This window comes from Phacochoerus africanus, chromosome 4 (assembly GCF_016906955.1).
Source record: "Phacochoerus africanus isolate WHEZ1 chromosome 4, ROS_Pafr_v1, whole genome shotgun sequence".
Classification (NCBI taxonomy): domain Eukaryota; kingdom Metazoa; phylum Chordata; class Mammalia; order Artiodactyla; family Suidae; genus Phacochoerus; species Phacochoerus africanus.
Window position 1 is genome coordinate 84204963 of NC_062547.1, and position 14537 is coordinate 84219499.

The 14537-nt window shown below is 41.7% G+C and overlaps 2 protein-coding genes and 1 long non-coding RNA gene across 3 annotated transcripts in view; 1 reads left to right on the top strand and 2 right to left on the bottom strand.

Moving 5' to 3' along the window:
- The first annotated feature begins 106 nt into the window (after positions 1-106).
- On the top strand, positions 107-4355 carry LOC125124322 (40S ribosomal protein S17-like). The gene is made up of 2 exons (XM_047774467.1): positions 107-127; positions 3966-4355. The coding sequence occupies exons 1-2, from the start codon at positions 107-109 to the stop codon at positions 4353-4355; spliced, it is 411 nt and encodes a 136-aa protein (XP_047630423.1).
- LOC125124323 (uncharacterized) lies at positions 3206-4902 on the bottom strand. The gene is made up of 3 exons (XR_007134263.1): positions 4653-4902; positions 3915-4160; positions 3206-3712 (listed from the first exon to the last, which is right to left on the bottom strand). It is a non-coding gene; the product is annotated as an uncharacterized LOC125124323 (long non-coding RNA).
- Positions 4903-8944: 4042 nt separating this feature from the next.
- ANKRD31 (ankyrin repeat domain 31) overlaps positions 8945-14537 on the bottom strand; it is a 160267-nt gene continuing 154674 nt past the window's right edge. Inside the window, exon 26 of the mRNA XM_047778111.1 lies at positions 8945-9208. Within this exon, the coding sequence (XP_047634067.1) occupies positions 9063-9208 (146 nt within the window). The 3' untranslated portion in view covers positions 8945-9062. The remainder of the gene's footprint in view (positions 9209-14537) is intronic.

The following is a 14537-nucleotide window of genomic DNA, read 5'->3' on the forward strand; positions in this document are numbered from 1 at the left end:
CAGGAGTGAGTCACAGAGCCCAAATGCTATGCTTCTAAGACAACAGGGAAAGCATAGGAGAACACTGAGTTCCTCTCATGGCCCAGGAAAGAAAGCCAAGGGGGAGATGGGGAAAGAGTTTACAAAGGTGGTTCTCAGCTTGGCTGCCTATTATAATCCCTTGGGGAGCTTAAGGCATTAATGATGCCCAGACTATTCTTAAAGATTCTGCTGTTATGGATACAGGGATATACTGTGTGTCTGTGTGTCTGTGGTGCAGCAGGGTTGTGATATACTGTGTGTGTGTGTGTCTGTGTCTGTGTGTCTGTGGTGCAGCAGGGTTGTTAATCAAAGGTTTACAGAGAAAGCAGGGAGCCTGGCACCTTATCCTGATAAAAACAAGAGCTATCATTATTGAGCAATCACTATGTGCCAGCCACTGGGTTGCCAGATTATCTTTTTTTTTTTTTTTATCATTTTTGGGCCGCACCTGTGGCATATGGAGGTTCCCAGGGTAGGGGTAGAATCGGAGCTGTTGCTGCCGGCCTACACCACAGCCACAGCAACGCCAAATCGGAGCTGCATCTGCGAACTACACCACAGCTCACAGCAACACTGGATCCTTAACCCACTGAGTGAGGCCAGGGTTCAAACCTGCAACCTCACGGTTCCTAGTCGGATTTGTTTCCACTGTGCCACAACGGGAACTCCCAGTTTATCTTATTTAATCTTCACAATCATCTTAGGAGAGAGGCACCTTGGTAGCTCCATTTACAGACATGGACTGAACCCTAGGGAAGGTCCCAAGGCTCCATACCTAGTGAATCATGGAGCCAGGATGTCAGTCCAGAGCCTGTGTTCATTGTCAATGCTTCAGTCAGAGAAGGACCCAAAGAGAATATCCTGGAGGAGAAATCCTCTGGGCTAGGAGTCATGTCCAGTCAGTTTTAAGTTGTCTGCTGCACTCGCCAGGTATCATTCTTCACCATCAAGCCTTCAGTGAAGCCTGTCCCACGGCAGCTGGGGTGGGTGGTGCTTTGGGGAAGGGACCAGGAGGGGTGAGATTAGCATGAGGCAGACGGGCGGGGGTAGTGGTGACAGCACGAGTGGCCAAGAGCAATGCCCAGGGGCTAAGCTGGCCAGCTGGCTTTTATAGAAAAGCAGCTACAGTGGGAGAGCCTATTCTCGTAGAGAAATGGTTCACCTAAAGTGAGGGGAGGGAGTGGACGTTGTTCTGTCCATCAGCTGAGGGACTTAAGTCATTGACTGAGGCACTTAAGTCATTCTACTTGACTCCTAAAGGGAAAGGAGATCCACCATTACAGAGACTTAGGGCTCTCTGCCATGGCATTACTGTACATAGAATTATGTGTGGCACAGAGCTGAGCACCTGCAAATTTAACCAACAACTCTTATTTATCCTGGTTTTTTATTTAGCTTAAGAATCAACTTTTTATTCCCTTTTTAAAAAATGTATGTATAGCTAGAACTTCCATATGACCCCACAATCTCTTGGGCATATATCCGGACAAAACTCTACTTAAAAGAGACACATGCACCCACATGTTCATTGCAGCACTATTCACAATAGCCAGGACATGGAAACAACCCAAATGTCCATCGACAGATGATTGGATTTGGAAGATGTGGTATATATACACAATGGAGTACTACTCAGCCATAAAAAGAATGACATAATGCCATTTGCAGCAACATGGATGGAACTAGAGAATCTCATACTGAGTGAAATGAGCCAGAAAGACAAAGACAAATACCATATGACATCACTTATAACTGGAATCTAATATCCAGCACAAATGAACATCGCCACAGAAAAGAAAATCATGGACTTGGAAAATGGACTTGTGGCTGCCCGATGGGAGAGGGAGGGAGTGGGAGGGATCAGGAGCTTGGGGTTATCAGATACACCTTAGAATAGATTTACAAGGAGATCCTGCTGAATAGCATCGAGAACAATGTCTAGATAGTCATATTGCAACAGAACAAAGGGTGTGGGGAAAAAATGTATACATGTAAGGATAACTTGATCCCCATGCTATACAGTGGGAAAAAAGAAATTAAAAAAAAAATGTACGTATAGGTGATTTACAATGTTGTGTGGGTTTCAGGTGTATAGCAAGGTGATCAAGTTATACATATGTATATACCTATTATTTTCAGGTTCTTTTCCATTATAGGCTATTATAAGATCTTGAGAACCAACATTTTTTCTTCCCTTCCTTCCTTTTTTTTTTTTTTTTTTTTTTTTTAGGTCTGAACCTATGGCTTAAGGAAGTCCCCAGGCTCCCAGGCTGGGGGTCAAATAAGTTTCAGCTGCCTGAAACTTCATGGATACTAGTCAGATCGGGTCCGTTACTGCTGAGCCATGATGGGAACTCCAAAACATTTTCTTAAACCTCTTCGTTTCCATCACCAGCATTTTTGGGGGACCATTTTTATCCAAAGAAACATTTTTTTGCTTTGTTTTGTTTAATCATTTTATGGCAGTTACTGAGTAGGCAATAATGAACAGGGAACAAAAAAGCTGCGCAGAGATGAAGATGTTGGGGGACCGGTGGGGCTCACTTACCAGCTGGGTAACTTGCTTTACCACTTCCTTGCCTCCAGCTTTGAAGGGTATGAGCCAACTTCACATCTCAGCCACAGTGCCACACGCCACTGAACTTCAAGGTGTCTTGTAAATAGCGAAAAACAAATGTTAACTGCTTTTACCTTCAGAAGTATTGCTATTTACATTACAGCTTCAAATGTTTGCATCTACTGTTCCTATTTTTTAGTCCCTGGGCAAAGCAGCCTAAATGAAAGAATATGAAATTAAAAATTTGTCCAAGAAATTTAACTTTTTATTGTCTTTTTGTCTTTTCAGGACTGTACCCGCAACATATGAGGTTCCCAAGCTAGGGGTCAAATCAGAGCTGTTGCTGCAGGACTACACCACAGCCATAGCCACGCTGGATCCTTAACCCACTGAGCAAGGGATCAAACATGAGTTTTCATGGATACTAGTCTGGTTTGTTAACAACTGAGCCACGATGGGAACGCCATGTCCAAAGAATTTAGAAGTTAACTATGCAGCCTATACTGAGGACTTTAAGATGCAGGCAACTTGATTTGACATGGCCTCACATTTTGTTCCCCTTATGTAGAAGGTAAGAGAATCAGAGACATCAGGACGACTGAGTTTAAGCAGAAAATTACCACATTTATTGGCTTTTATGTGTTTAAGAAAGATAAGTCCATGGTTTCCTTCTGCAAAGTAGGCTTCAACAAAAATGAGATGAAAAGAAATAGAAGATGAGGGGGCCCAAAGAGACACATATGGAGGTGATGTGTGTTTAGCCCTCAGTCTTGAGAATCTGAAGGGACTTAAAATCCAAGTCCTATGGGCGCATGCATTCAATGAAAAGAGTAGTTTTCCATGAAAATTGAGTTTGGGCACTATCTCAGATGAAAATGCTTTACTCATCTTTATGCCTGGAATTCCCCAGGTTGAAAAAGACAGATCCCAAGGTGTCCATATTGAAACTCATCCAGTAAGACTTGTTCATTTTCTACCAGTGAGTGTCTCCGTCTGTCCTGATTGTCATTCACCAAGTGAGCAACACTGCTTCCTTCAGACTGTGTAGGTGGCAGGAGTCAGTAGAGCCATCATCACGCAGAATGATGTTGACAGTTTTAATCACAACGTATATATTCAGGCAGATACTTCTGGCTGAGAGAGAAAAAATACATGGTACCTAACAGCAAGAGTTCTGAAGTCAGATCACCAGATTTGAATCCCAGGTCTACTACTTGGCAGCTATGTGACTTTGGGCCAAGTCACTTCATCCTGTACCTCAGTTTCCTCATCTGTTAAATGGGGCTAATAGTATTTCCCTCCTCATAGGGTTGGTAAAGATTAAATAAGTCAATACCTTGAAAGTGCTTTTTTCCTCTTTTACCAAGGACCTGCCATGTTTGCCAAGACCGTGAAGAAGGTGGCCCGGGTCATCATTGAGAAGTACTCCACGAGCCTGGGCAACGACTCCCACACCACCAAGAGCGTGTGCAAGGAGACTGCCATTATTTCCAGCAAGAAGCTCCGCAACAAGATCACAGGCTCTGTCACACATCTGATGATGCAGATTCAGGGAGGACCCGTGAGGGATATCTCCATCAAGCTGCAGGGGAGAGGGAGGAGAGAGAAGAGAGATAACTACATGCCTGAGGTCTCAGCCCTGGATCAGGAGATCACTAAAGTAGACCCTGACACTAAGGAGATGCTGAAACACTTGGACTTTGGCAGTCTGTCCAACCTGCAAATCGCTCATCCTATAGTTGGGGTGAATTTCAAAACACCGCGTGGAGCTGTTTGAATCTTTCTGCTATGCTATCATATTTTCAATAAATCTCAGTCAACAACAACAGCAACAACAAAAAGGAAGTGCTTTTTGACTGGTATGTTAAGGGCCCAATAAATATTAGCTCTTACCCCATTCCCCATCCCCCACCCGCACCCTTGCCTTATATACATGGCTGTTTTTACTGGCAGGGTCTAGAGTCTGTACATCCAACTATTCTCCTACATGGGGCCATGTACTTAGTTATCTCAGCCAACTAAGGCAGCCCCACGTCCCTGGCTAATGACCGATATAGGAATGAGCAGATGGTACCATTCTGGCTAATGGGATGCACCTTCTGGGGTGGGGGGATGTCAATATTCAGGGAGGTTTCTTTCCCAAAAGATGTGCATTGGAAGAAAACGTTTATTTCTTCTAAGGATGCTGTTCCTGCATCTACACCTGCTCGTAACAGAAGAGCCATCTTGCATTGTGCAGGGAGCTGGAAGAAAGATGGAAACAGTCATGACGTTGTAGGGTTAAAGAATTTACCAACCCTGGAGTTCCCGTCGTGGCTCAGTGGTTAAAGATGAGGGTTCAATCCCTGGACTTGCTCAGCGGGTTAAGGATCCAGCATGGCTGTGGCCGTGGTGTAGGCTGGCAGCTACAGCTCCAATTCGACCACTAGCCTAGGAACCCCCATAAGCCATGGGGGAGGCCCTAAAAAGACAAAATACACAAAGAAAAAAAAAAAGAATTAACACCAACCCCAAATTTCCTACCTCTAGACTTATCATAAGAAATGATAAATTTTCCACTTTGAATAAGGTTTTGTTTTGATACCTGAAAACATCCTAATATTTCTTGAGTATCTTGTATGTTCAAGATATTTTATGGGGAGTTCCCATTGTGGCTCAGTGGTAACAAACCTGACTAGTATCCATGAGGACGTGGGTTTGATTCCTGGCTCTGCTCAGTGTGTTAAGGATCTGGTGTTGCTGTGAGTTGTGGTGTAGGTTGCATACGCAGCTTGGATCCTGCATTGTTGTGGCAGTGGTGTAGGCCGGCAGCTATAGCTCTGATTCGAGTCCTAGCCTGGGAACCTCCATATGCCACCAGTGCGGCCCTAAAATGATAAAAAAAAAAAAAAAGAAAAAAGAAAAAGAAAAACAGCTATTTTATGGGAAACACAAAGTATAAAGCCATAAACCTGACTTCACCAAGTTTTCCAGCTACTTGAGGGAGATAAGCCCCGAACAGAAAATAATACCAAAACGTAAATATTAAGTTCTTGGCATGAGAAAGCAAGACAAGAGGTCATATATGAGGAAAGGGCTCAAAGAATAAGGAAAACATAGATGGACAGTAGGAGAGGGAACATTCCTGGTCGTGTAAACAAATGCTGTGTAGAGTCAGGGACTGTATTCGTTGCTAGGGCAGCTATAATAAAATACGACAAATTGAGTGGCTTAAACAACCGAAAGTTATTTCTCACAGTTCTGGAGGGTAGAAGTCCAAGGTCCAAGAGTCGACAGGGCTGATCCATCCTGAGGCCTCCCTTCTTTGTTTGCAGACGACTGTCGTTTTGCTGTGTCCTTACATGGTCTTTTACATGCACCCCTGGGGTCCCTTTGTGTGTCTAAGGTTTTTCAAGTCAGGACACCAGTCCGACTGCATGAGGACCTACTTTAAAGGCCTTGTTTTAAGTTAATCATCTCTTTAAAGGTTCCATCTCCAAAGATGGTCACATTCTCAAGTACTGGGGGTTAGGCCTCAACATAGGAATTTTGAAACCATTCAGCCCATAATAAGATTCAAAAAGGAGTTTAAGAGTGAATCAAAGGCTGGAGATGAAGCTGAAAGGTTGGGTCAGGACCAGAGAGTAGGGGTCTTGGATGTTGGGCCTACATTTTCCTCTTGCAGCAGCAGCAGGGAAGTAAAATAGACCTTTGGGAAGAATAATTTGGCACAGCGTGCTGCAGGGTTTCCTAAGGGAAAGAACTGGGGTGAGAGAAATGGGATAGGGTTGCACATAGTGTAGTCCTGATAAAGGACTGAACTCGGGAGGGGAAGCCGAAGGGAATGAATGGACGAGAACTAGGGGGGAAAAGGACAAGATGGATGCTTGCACGTGTCTAGCAATCGGGCCAGGAGAAGCCTGTGCCATGATTCAAGTCTTAAAAGGAAGTATTATCTTCTGCTAACAGGATTGTGACACTGGGGTTCCAGTTTTCTAAAACCTGTCTGAAAGGGAACAGACTTCCTTGTTGGGTGTGGATTATCCTGGAGATGTTCAAGAAGTTAGTTCTATAGAAAGGATACAAATATCAGAGAAGATTGTATTATGAGATATTCTTGGAGGTCCTTCATATGGCTTAGGGCCTGGAAGCTTGAATATTTCATTTAGAATTCTGAACAGGCAAATCATCTAGCCAAAACCCCAAATGGCCCAGTCTTCTCACAGAGCTCTCTGGACCCCAACTCTGTTTGGAGTAGACCTCTTTGTTGTTTAGTTTGGGCAATACTCAACATGCCTCCTCTAGGTGTTATATCAGTTAGCAGTTTGTATATTTAATGCTAAATAGGCTTGGATAATTAAGTTTAAGAATTTGGTCGCTAAAATGAAAACTCAGAATTGCAAGATTTCTTGTACTATAAACTAAGAATGTGAGACTTCTGTCAATTGCAATCATTAAAGGAAATACCTGCTCTTAATTATTTTTAAAAAAATATTTTTTGGAGTTTCCATCATGGCTCAGTGGTTAATGAATATGACTAGCATCCATAAGGACACAGGTTCAATCTCTGACCTTTCTCAGTGGGTTAAGGAGCTGGCATTGTCGTGAGCTGTGGTGTAGGTCACAGACATAGCTTGGATCCTGCATCGCTGTGGTTGTGACATAGCCCAGCAGCTATAGCTCCAATTTGACCCCTAGCCTGATAACCTCCACATGTCGCAGGTGCAGCCCTAAAAAGCAAAAAAAAAAAAAAAAAAAAATTTTTTTAAAAACACAAAATAGGGAGTTCCCATCGTGGCTCAGCAGAAACAAATCTGACTAGTATTCACAAGGATGCAGTTTCGATCCCTGGCCTTGCTCAGTGGGTTAAGGACCTGGAGTTGCCATGGCTGTGGTGTAGGCTGGCAACTGCAGCTCGGCTTTGACCCCTAGCCTGGGAACTTCCACATGCCGCCAGTGTGGCCCTAAAAAGAAAAAAAGATATAAAACACAAAGACACGTGTGTGTGTGTAAGTAAACTGTGCAAGTATCCTTCCACCTTTCCCAGTCCAACTCTTTGAAGGACAGGTACTGCCAAGTTTTATTTGTAGCATTCCAGACCGCATGCACACTTATACATACAAATATACATTTCATAGCTTCTAGATACAGCACACATAAAAATATGTATATTTATGACCATGTATTATCTATGTGCTCAAAGGTATTTAATTTTTACTTAATACTACCAAGATTTGTATTAAACATTGTCTAACAATTTACATTCTTTCACTTACTTCTATATACATTTTCCCATGTTACTACATGTGTTCCCAATTGGTCCATGTTTTAGATATCTCCTTAAGTAATAAAAGCCAAATATATGGGGTAGATTACTCAAAAATTAGAAAAATAGGGTAGTCTAAGAAAATAATGTGATAATAAAATTCTCATCAATTCTCAGACACGACAACACGTGGGGTCATTCTATCTTAAACATTTTCAATGGACTCTTAAAGGAAAAAAAAACAAACTGATCTATCTTTACAGTTTTATTAATAGGCAAACATTTCCAGGTGCTCGCTTTCCAGGTAGTTACAATTTTTATCTGAATAGAGAGAACACACATACAGAACCAATTTCAAAAGGTGCATTAAAGAAGTCCTTTCCCCTCAGTTCCCTGGTCCCATAATTGTTCTCTCCACAGACAGCTGTTGACAACTTTCTTGTGCATTCTAAAGATATTTCAGATTCTGTACATTTAAACTGAGAAAATATCAAAAAGCAGCACCATATTGCTCCTCCCCCTTCCTCTAATTCTAGTACTTGCTAGAGTAATTTTTATTGCAATTTTGACTTCTCTAACCAAATGAGGGAGAAGGTATAGAGTTAGGCCACAGATTTAATGAGTGTATTTGGGAATCGGGGGAATGGCAGAGAAGAGTTAGATGGCTATCAAAGGATTGAGACAGACCTTTATGAAGAAAGCTTATAAAACTGTTACATCCACACTCAATTCATTTTTTGTTCTAAGACTTACTAGCACAGCTATAAATCTATCTATACTACATTTTATGAAACTTAAAACTTTCATAATTTCACATTTTGATGTCAAGATAAATTCCAAGTAAATGGGATTTTCTTTTTAAGTAGATTCACTTCACTGGGGACTTTTTAGGACCAGGGATCACTTGTGTTTGTATCCTTACTTCCCACAAGGAACAACTTATTTATGTAAAAGCAAAGGTGTTGATTTAAAGATTAGTTTTAAGTTTATGTTAGTTAAAAGAAAGCCAGAAAGTCAATGCGGTTTATGTCAGAAATGCTTTTATTTCTATGGCAAAAAATTATTAATCTTACTACAATAGTTGAAGAGTTATATTTTTTCTTGCAACATAAACACATATCTTAAGCAGCAACTCATAAAGTGTGTGTTAAATAGGTTCACCAGCCCACATGAGACAAAACAGGAACATTGGTTAATAATATGAACAATTACCTAACACATTATTAAGACAACAAGGCTTTAGAATGTTAGTTCCTCACATTCCACATAGAACTTCCAATGCTTATCCATTATATGGCATGGGAGAAATTCTTGATCGCTGATTAACAGTATTTCATTTATATGAAGATATTGTGGAATGCTTTGCATTGACCCTCCTGAAGTTCCTGTTTAAAGAAGTACCAATAAATTAAAAACTTCCTCTTAAAATAAGGTTTAATTAACTAACTACAAACCCTAGACTAGTCAAGTCTATGAGCATACAAAACAGGCCTTCTGATGAGATCATTCTTCACTCCCTCCATTTTCTATACGCAAGATAAAGTTATAAATCACCACGGATCAATTTTGGAAGAAAGCAGCCTATTTGCAGTCTAAAACACCAAGGCACAAAAAGGATAACTGAAGCTTCGGAGGGTATACAAAGCCTCTCTGTGCCTCAATTTCCAATACATCGAGAATAGAACAGTTGTGAAGATTAAATGTGAGATACTGCATGTGAAATGGTTGGCTACTGCCTAATACAGAGCAAACGCTCAATAAATACTAGCTGGTATGGCTCTCAATATTTATTACTTAAAAGAGTATTAGGCTGGAAGGCGGATGATCAGTTGTCTAGGCCACATAAACTTGGTTGTGATCTCGGGCAACTTATGTGACTTCTCTAGACATAGCTCCTCTGAGAGGTAAGAGAGTTTGATGATCAACAGGGTCCCTTTAAGCGCTGCCAGTCTGAGTCGATGAATCTAAAACTGGCTTCTTTAACCTTCCCTGATAGTCTCAGAGATTCCTTTCTTGGAGATGACTATAAGAACTATCACTCAGCTAACAGACATACCATACAGCCCCAAAGCTTTGTTTACAATTCTAAGCAGCACGCATGTACACATGGGCATGGACATCTGGGGCTTCTGATGCCCAGCACACATTAATTCTCCTAACGGAGATCCCACCCTAATTTGCTTCTGGAGGACCATCCCTTTCCCCCACACTTGGGCCATGAACTTCTGGTGGAACTGTTCTCAGCTGCAAGGCTGAACCACACGGCCTCCACTCTGTCAGCTCCATCTTAGGCCTGCAGTTCTAACTCTCCCTTTGCGGCAGGACTGTGCTACTCACAAGGAATGCACCCAAGCCCGCTTGGCTCCCTATCTACTTTCACCCTTGACTTCATCTGATATGAAAGCTGGAAGAGTGCCTTTTGCTGACGCAGATGGTTGGTTCATAGTCATGAGACCCCTGGAGAAGGGTGAGGAGGAAAAATGACAGGTGCCTACCAGTTGTGAAGATGAAATGCTTCTCCCTAGTATTCAGATTCTAATTTTAGCTTTGGTCCCTTTAAACCCCCCTGACTCCTTCTGAAGGTACAGAGTGCAGCTGTAAATGCTCCTGGGTCATCTCCTCCTGATCCTTCCGGCTTATAACATCTGACCCACAATAAACATGGTAACTGCACTTTATGGAATCACCTGCTTATGTTTGGTCTTAAAGCTCCTTCTCAGTTCAGGGGATATTATTCGATATCTCTGCCTTCCAACATCAACCTCTTGAGTTGTTTAGATCTGAGCCAAGGCACTGATTCAGGGTAGGAGCATGACCCATTCAGAGTGAAGGAGATGCAATGAGATCTTTGTTACGCCTTCTGGGAAAGTCACATCCAAATTCTCTCCCTCTGGACTCAGCTCTGGAAGCATATAGCTCTGGGATGATGAGAGGAGAGGCTGCTAGGATGGAGCCGAGAAATGGAAAACCAGGGAAACTGGGTGCTCAGTCATGCTATTTGAAATAGGCTTAAGCCTAAAGACCTATTCCTAGTCTTTCTCGTACATGAGTCCATAAAATTCCTTTTTAGCGGTCGGAGGTGGGGGGTTAAGCCAGTTTTTTTTTTTTTTTTTTTTGGTCTCTTTAGGGCTGTACCTGCTGCATAGGGAGGGTCCCAGGCTAGGGGTCAAATCAGGAGCTGTAGCCGCTGGCCTACACCACAGCCACAGCAACGCCAGATCTGAGCGCATCTGTGACCTACACCACAGCTCACAGCAACACTGGATCCTTTAACCCACTGAGCAAGGATGGGGATCAAACCTGTGTCCTCATGGATGCTAGTCGGATTTATTTCTGCTGAGCCACGACAGGAATGCTCCCAAATTTGGGTTTTAAACTGTTACTTACAACCAAAAGAATTTTAACTTTTTTATACATGGTCCATGTGTAGACATAATAATCTCCTAATTAGCAGCTTTATTTTGTTAACTATCTGAAACAAAGTATCCCACAGAAGTTGGGAGTAGAAAGCACTCTCCTCTGGGGAAAAACTCATGGAAACAAGGTTTTAAACAATAATTTAAATTTGTTTTGCTAATATTAGCTTAGTTTCATCAGAGCAAGGATAAGCTTGTATGCCACAAAAAACCTACTGTTTCCTTCCAGTGAGTGGGCCTTGTCTCAAAAGCACACACCTAAATATCGGCACTTTTAAGACATGGCCAGGAGCATCTGATGAGCTTCATCTTTTCTGTAACCAGAAATTCTCATCAGGGTGCTCACACAGAGAAGGTTCCCAGCAACACTGCAGAATGGTAAGCAGCAGCTCCAGAGGAAGCAACCTACCCATCTTCCCAACTGACATGCTGGAAGTGGAGTGGCCCAAACTTGGGATTGCTTGAGATGATATAATAAAATTTTGAAACACAGCCTTTTCAGATGGATATTAGTTAATCTATTAATTCCCAGAAGTGGAGTTTTCAACAAAGCCATGCTAATGTTAAAGCTTTTTTCCCTTACCACTCCTGTCATTTACCTTTGTCACATGAGAAAATAACACACATGTGAAAGCTTTCTATAAAACTGTAAGGCGTTATTCAATTTGCTTTGCACTCTAAACTGGCTTGCTTGGAGATGAATCTGGGCTCTCTCTCTCCCTTAAGGGCTGTAATAAATTGTGAGAACAGGACCATTTTAGGCCCGCCTCCTATTTTTTATTTAAAGCAGAGCTGATTTTATTACTGAAGTCAGTAGAGTGTGATAGTTTTGACTTATAACTTTCTCAAAGGTTAGCACAACACACTCGCAAGACTTGACATTCTTAGTTGATAGTCTAAGCTCATGGCCATTCATATGGCTTCTCTTTCAAAGGGACAGAGGTTACGGCAGCTAAAACCCCACCCCTATATCCCCTCAAGTTCATTGTCAGCATAATATAGTTCCAAATTATCTAAAATCGCAGGACTCTGGAAAAACTGCAAGTGGCTCTGTGGTAACAGAAAGCGCCACTTTCTGGGTAAACCCATGGACATGAAGTTCTAGGAACATACATACCACACCACAGAACAGTATTAAGATCATCTTCTAGTTCTTTCCCAGGCTAAGGTTGAATCGAAACTGCAGCTGCTGGCCTATGCTAAAGCCACAGCAATACCAGATCCGAGCTGCGTCTGTGACCTACACCACAGCTCAGGACAATGCCATATCCTTAACCCACTGAGCGAGGCCAGGGATCAAATCTACATCCTAACAGATACTAGTTGGATTTATAACCCATTGAGCCACAAAGGGAATTCCATCTCTAGTTTCTCACAGAATAGCTTCTTTTCTATAACGATCAGACTGGAAGAAATGAAGACCACTCCTTACAAAACACCTGTTCTCACCTTCTGCTGCCTTTTCCTTCTCTCCTGCACTAAGTATCTCTGAACTCCATCTACCATTGCACTTCCACCTATTTCACTGCAGCCCGTGCTGGTAGGATCTGGCTGACCATAACTTCCAGATGCAAAATTTCTTTGTTGTTATCCACAATTCCCAATATGTAGGGATGGGGTAGGCAACAAAACAAAAACCAGATATACAGAAAACTGACCTTATTAACAGGGCAATCCTCACATAAGGAAATGTAAGAATAAAGCAAATTGAGGGAGTTACTGTCATGACTCAGCGGTAATGAATCGGACTAGCATCCACGAGGACGCAGGTTTGATCCCTGGCCTTGCTCAGTGGGTTAAGGATATGGCATTGCCATGAACTGTGGTGTGGGTTGCATTCAGGGCTTGGACTCTGCATTATGGCTGTGGTGTAAGCCGGCAGCTACAGCTCTAATTAGACTCCTACCTAGTCTGGGAACTTCCATGTGCTGTGGTGTGGCCCTAAAAAAGAGAGAGAGAGAGACCAAAAAAAAAAAATGCAAATTGATTTCAAATTTATGATCACAGTTTGAATTGTGTTAGCTATACAAGTGCTAGGTTATCTTACTATATAATAGCACAGCTTCAAATTACTTGAATCTTTCCAGGTAAATAACATTCAGTGAAGTTAAAGCCAAAGAACTTCCCTAACTTTTCTTTTTTTGAAGATGAGCAGACCTCTTCTCCACATCTACGAATGGAAAGTATACATGAAAGTATGAATGCCAGTATGTAATATTTTAAAAACTCTTTGCTTTTTTCTTTTCTTAAAAAAATTAAACATATGCAGTGTACGATACCCACTTTAAATAAGTCAAAATACATTGTGGGTTGTATTATCAGTCTTCTGAGAAATAAATAATAACTTGCTACTACTGTAGCTGAGGACACAGTTCTAGAGTTGAGATTCTCTTCTCTGGGCCCTAGTCTGGGCTCACTCTGCACATTTCCTGGCTTCAGGGCTTTTAGAACTGAGTTTTTAGTGTTTTACCTTTGCTATACTCTAAATGTGGCCCATAGGTATGGTCTTCCTGCAACCCTCTCCCTGCCCAGGTAAACAATGACAACAGTCCATAATATAAGTCTATAATTTGTTTCCGTGCTCTAATAGTATCATTGCACATTTGCCCATCACTTTTCAGAATTTTAATCCTTATACAATCATGTGAGGCAATACAGGGAAAAATCTAAGCAGTTAGGAAACTGAGATTTAAATTTTATTTTTTGATTTAATAATCCATCTATATACTCAATATACTCACTGTTACTTAATAGGAACTTAGTATGTTGCACAACATATAGGCACTTAAATATAAAAGAAAAGTGAACAAAAGTTTCCTCATTGATTCTGTACTCTTACTACAAACTTCACTGCTCCTACCAAGCTCTGGGCCACTGATGAGATATAGGAAGAGATTAAGGGACTGTGGGAAGGACACATCTAAAAGACCTGCTTCTAAATGGGAAGCTCCCTACACTGAAGTTCTGCTACCACTCTAGCTCTGAGAGTCATGTTGGAGGTAGGGAGCTGAAAGGGAATGAAGCAGCAAGATTCAGATACTGCATATAAAATGTTTACATTGAATGTACTTTATAGGAAAGGATTTTACTATGGATCCTTTAGGAATTGTTAGTGTTCCATGGAAAGATCTCAGAAAAACTAAGCTGTTGTGATCCTGAAGCAATATGAACTGATAGGGACAATGCTATAATATCAGGAGCAAACACACAATATAGTCTTAAGCAGTCTGACAATATCTATTAGTCATTTTTCCCAGTCCTCACTGTGAGGCGGATTGAGTGGACTACTGCTCAGAAG

Bases quoted from the DNA above. Each gene is read 5' to 3' on its own strand.
- LOC125124322 (XM_047774467.1), top strand. From the start codon at position 107: ATGGGGAAAGAGTTTACAAAG. The intron at 128-3,965 runs GTGGTTCTCAGC...ATGTTTGCCAAG, and splicing joins TGGGGAAAGAGTTTACAAAG to ACCGTGAAGAAGGTGGCCCG.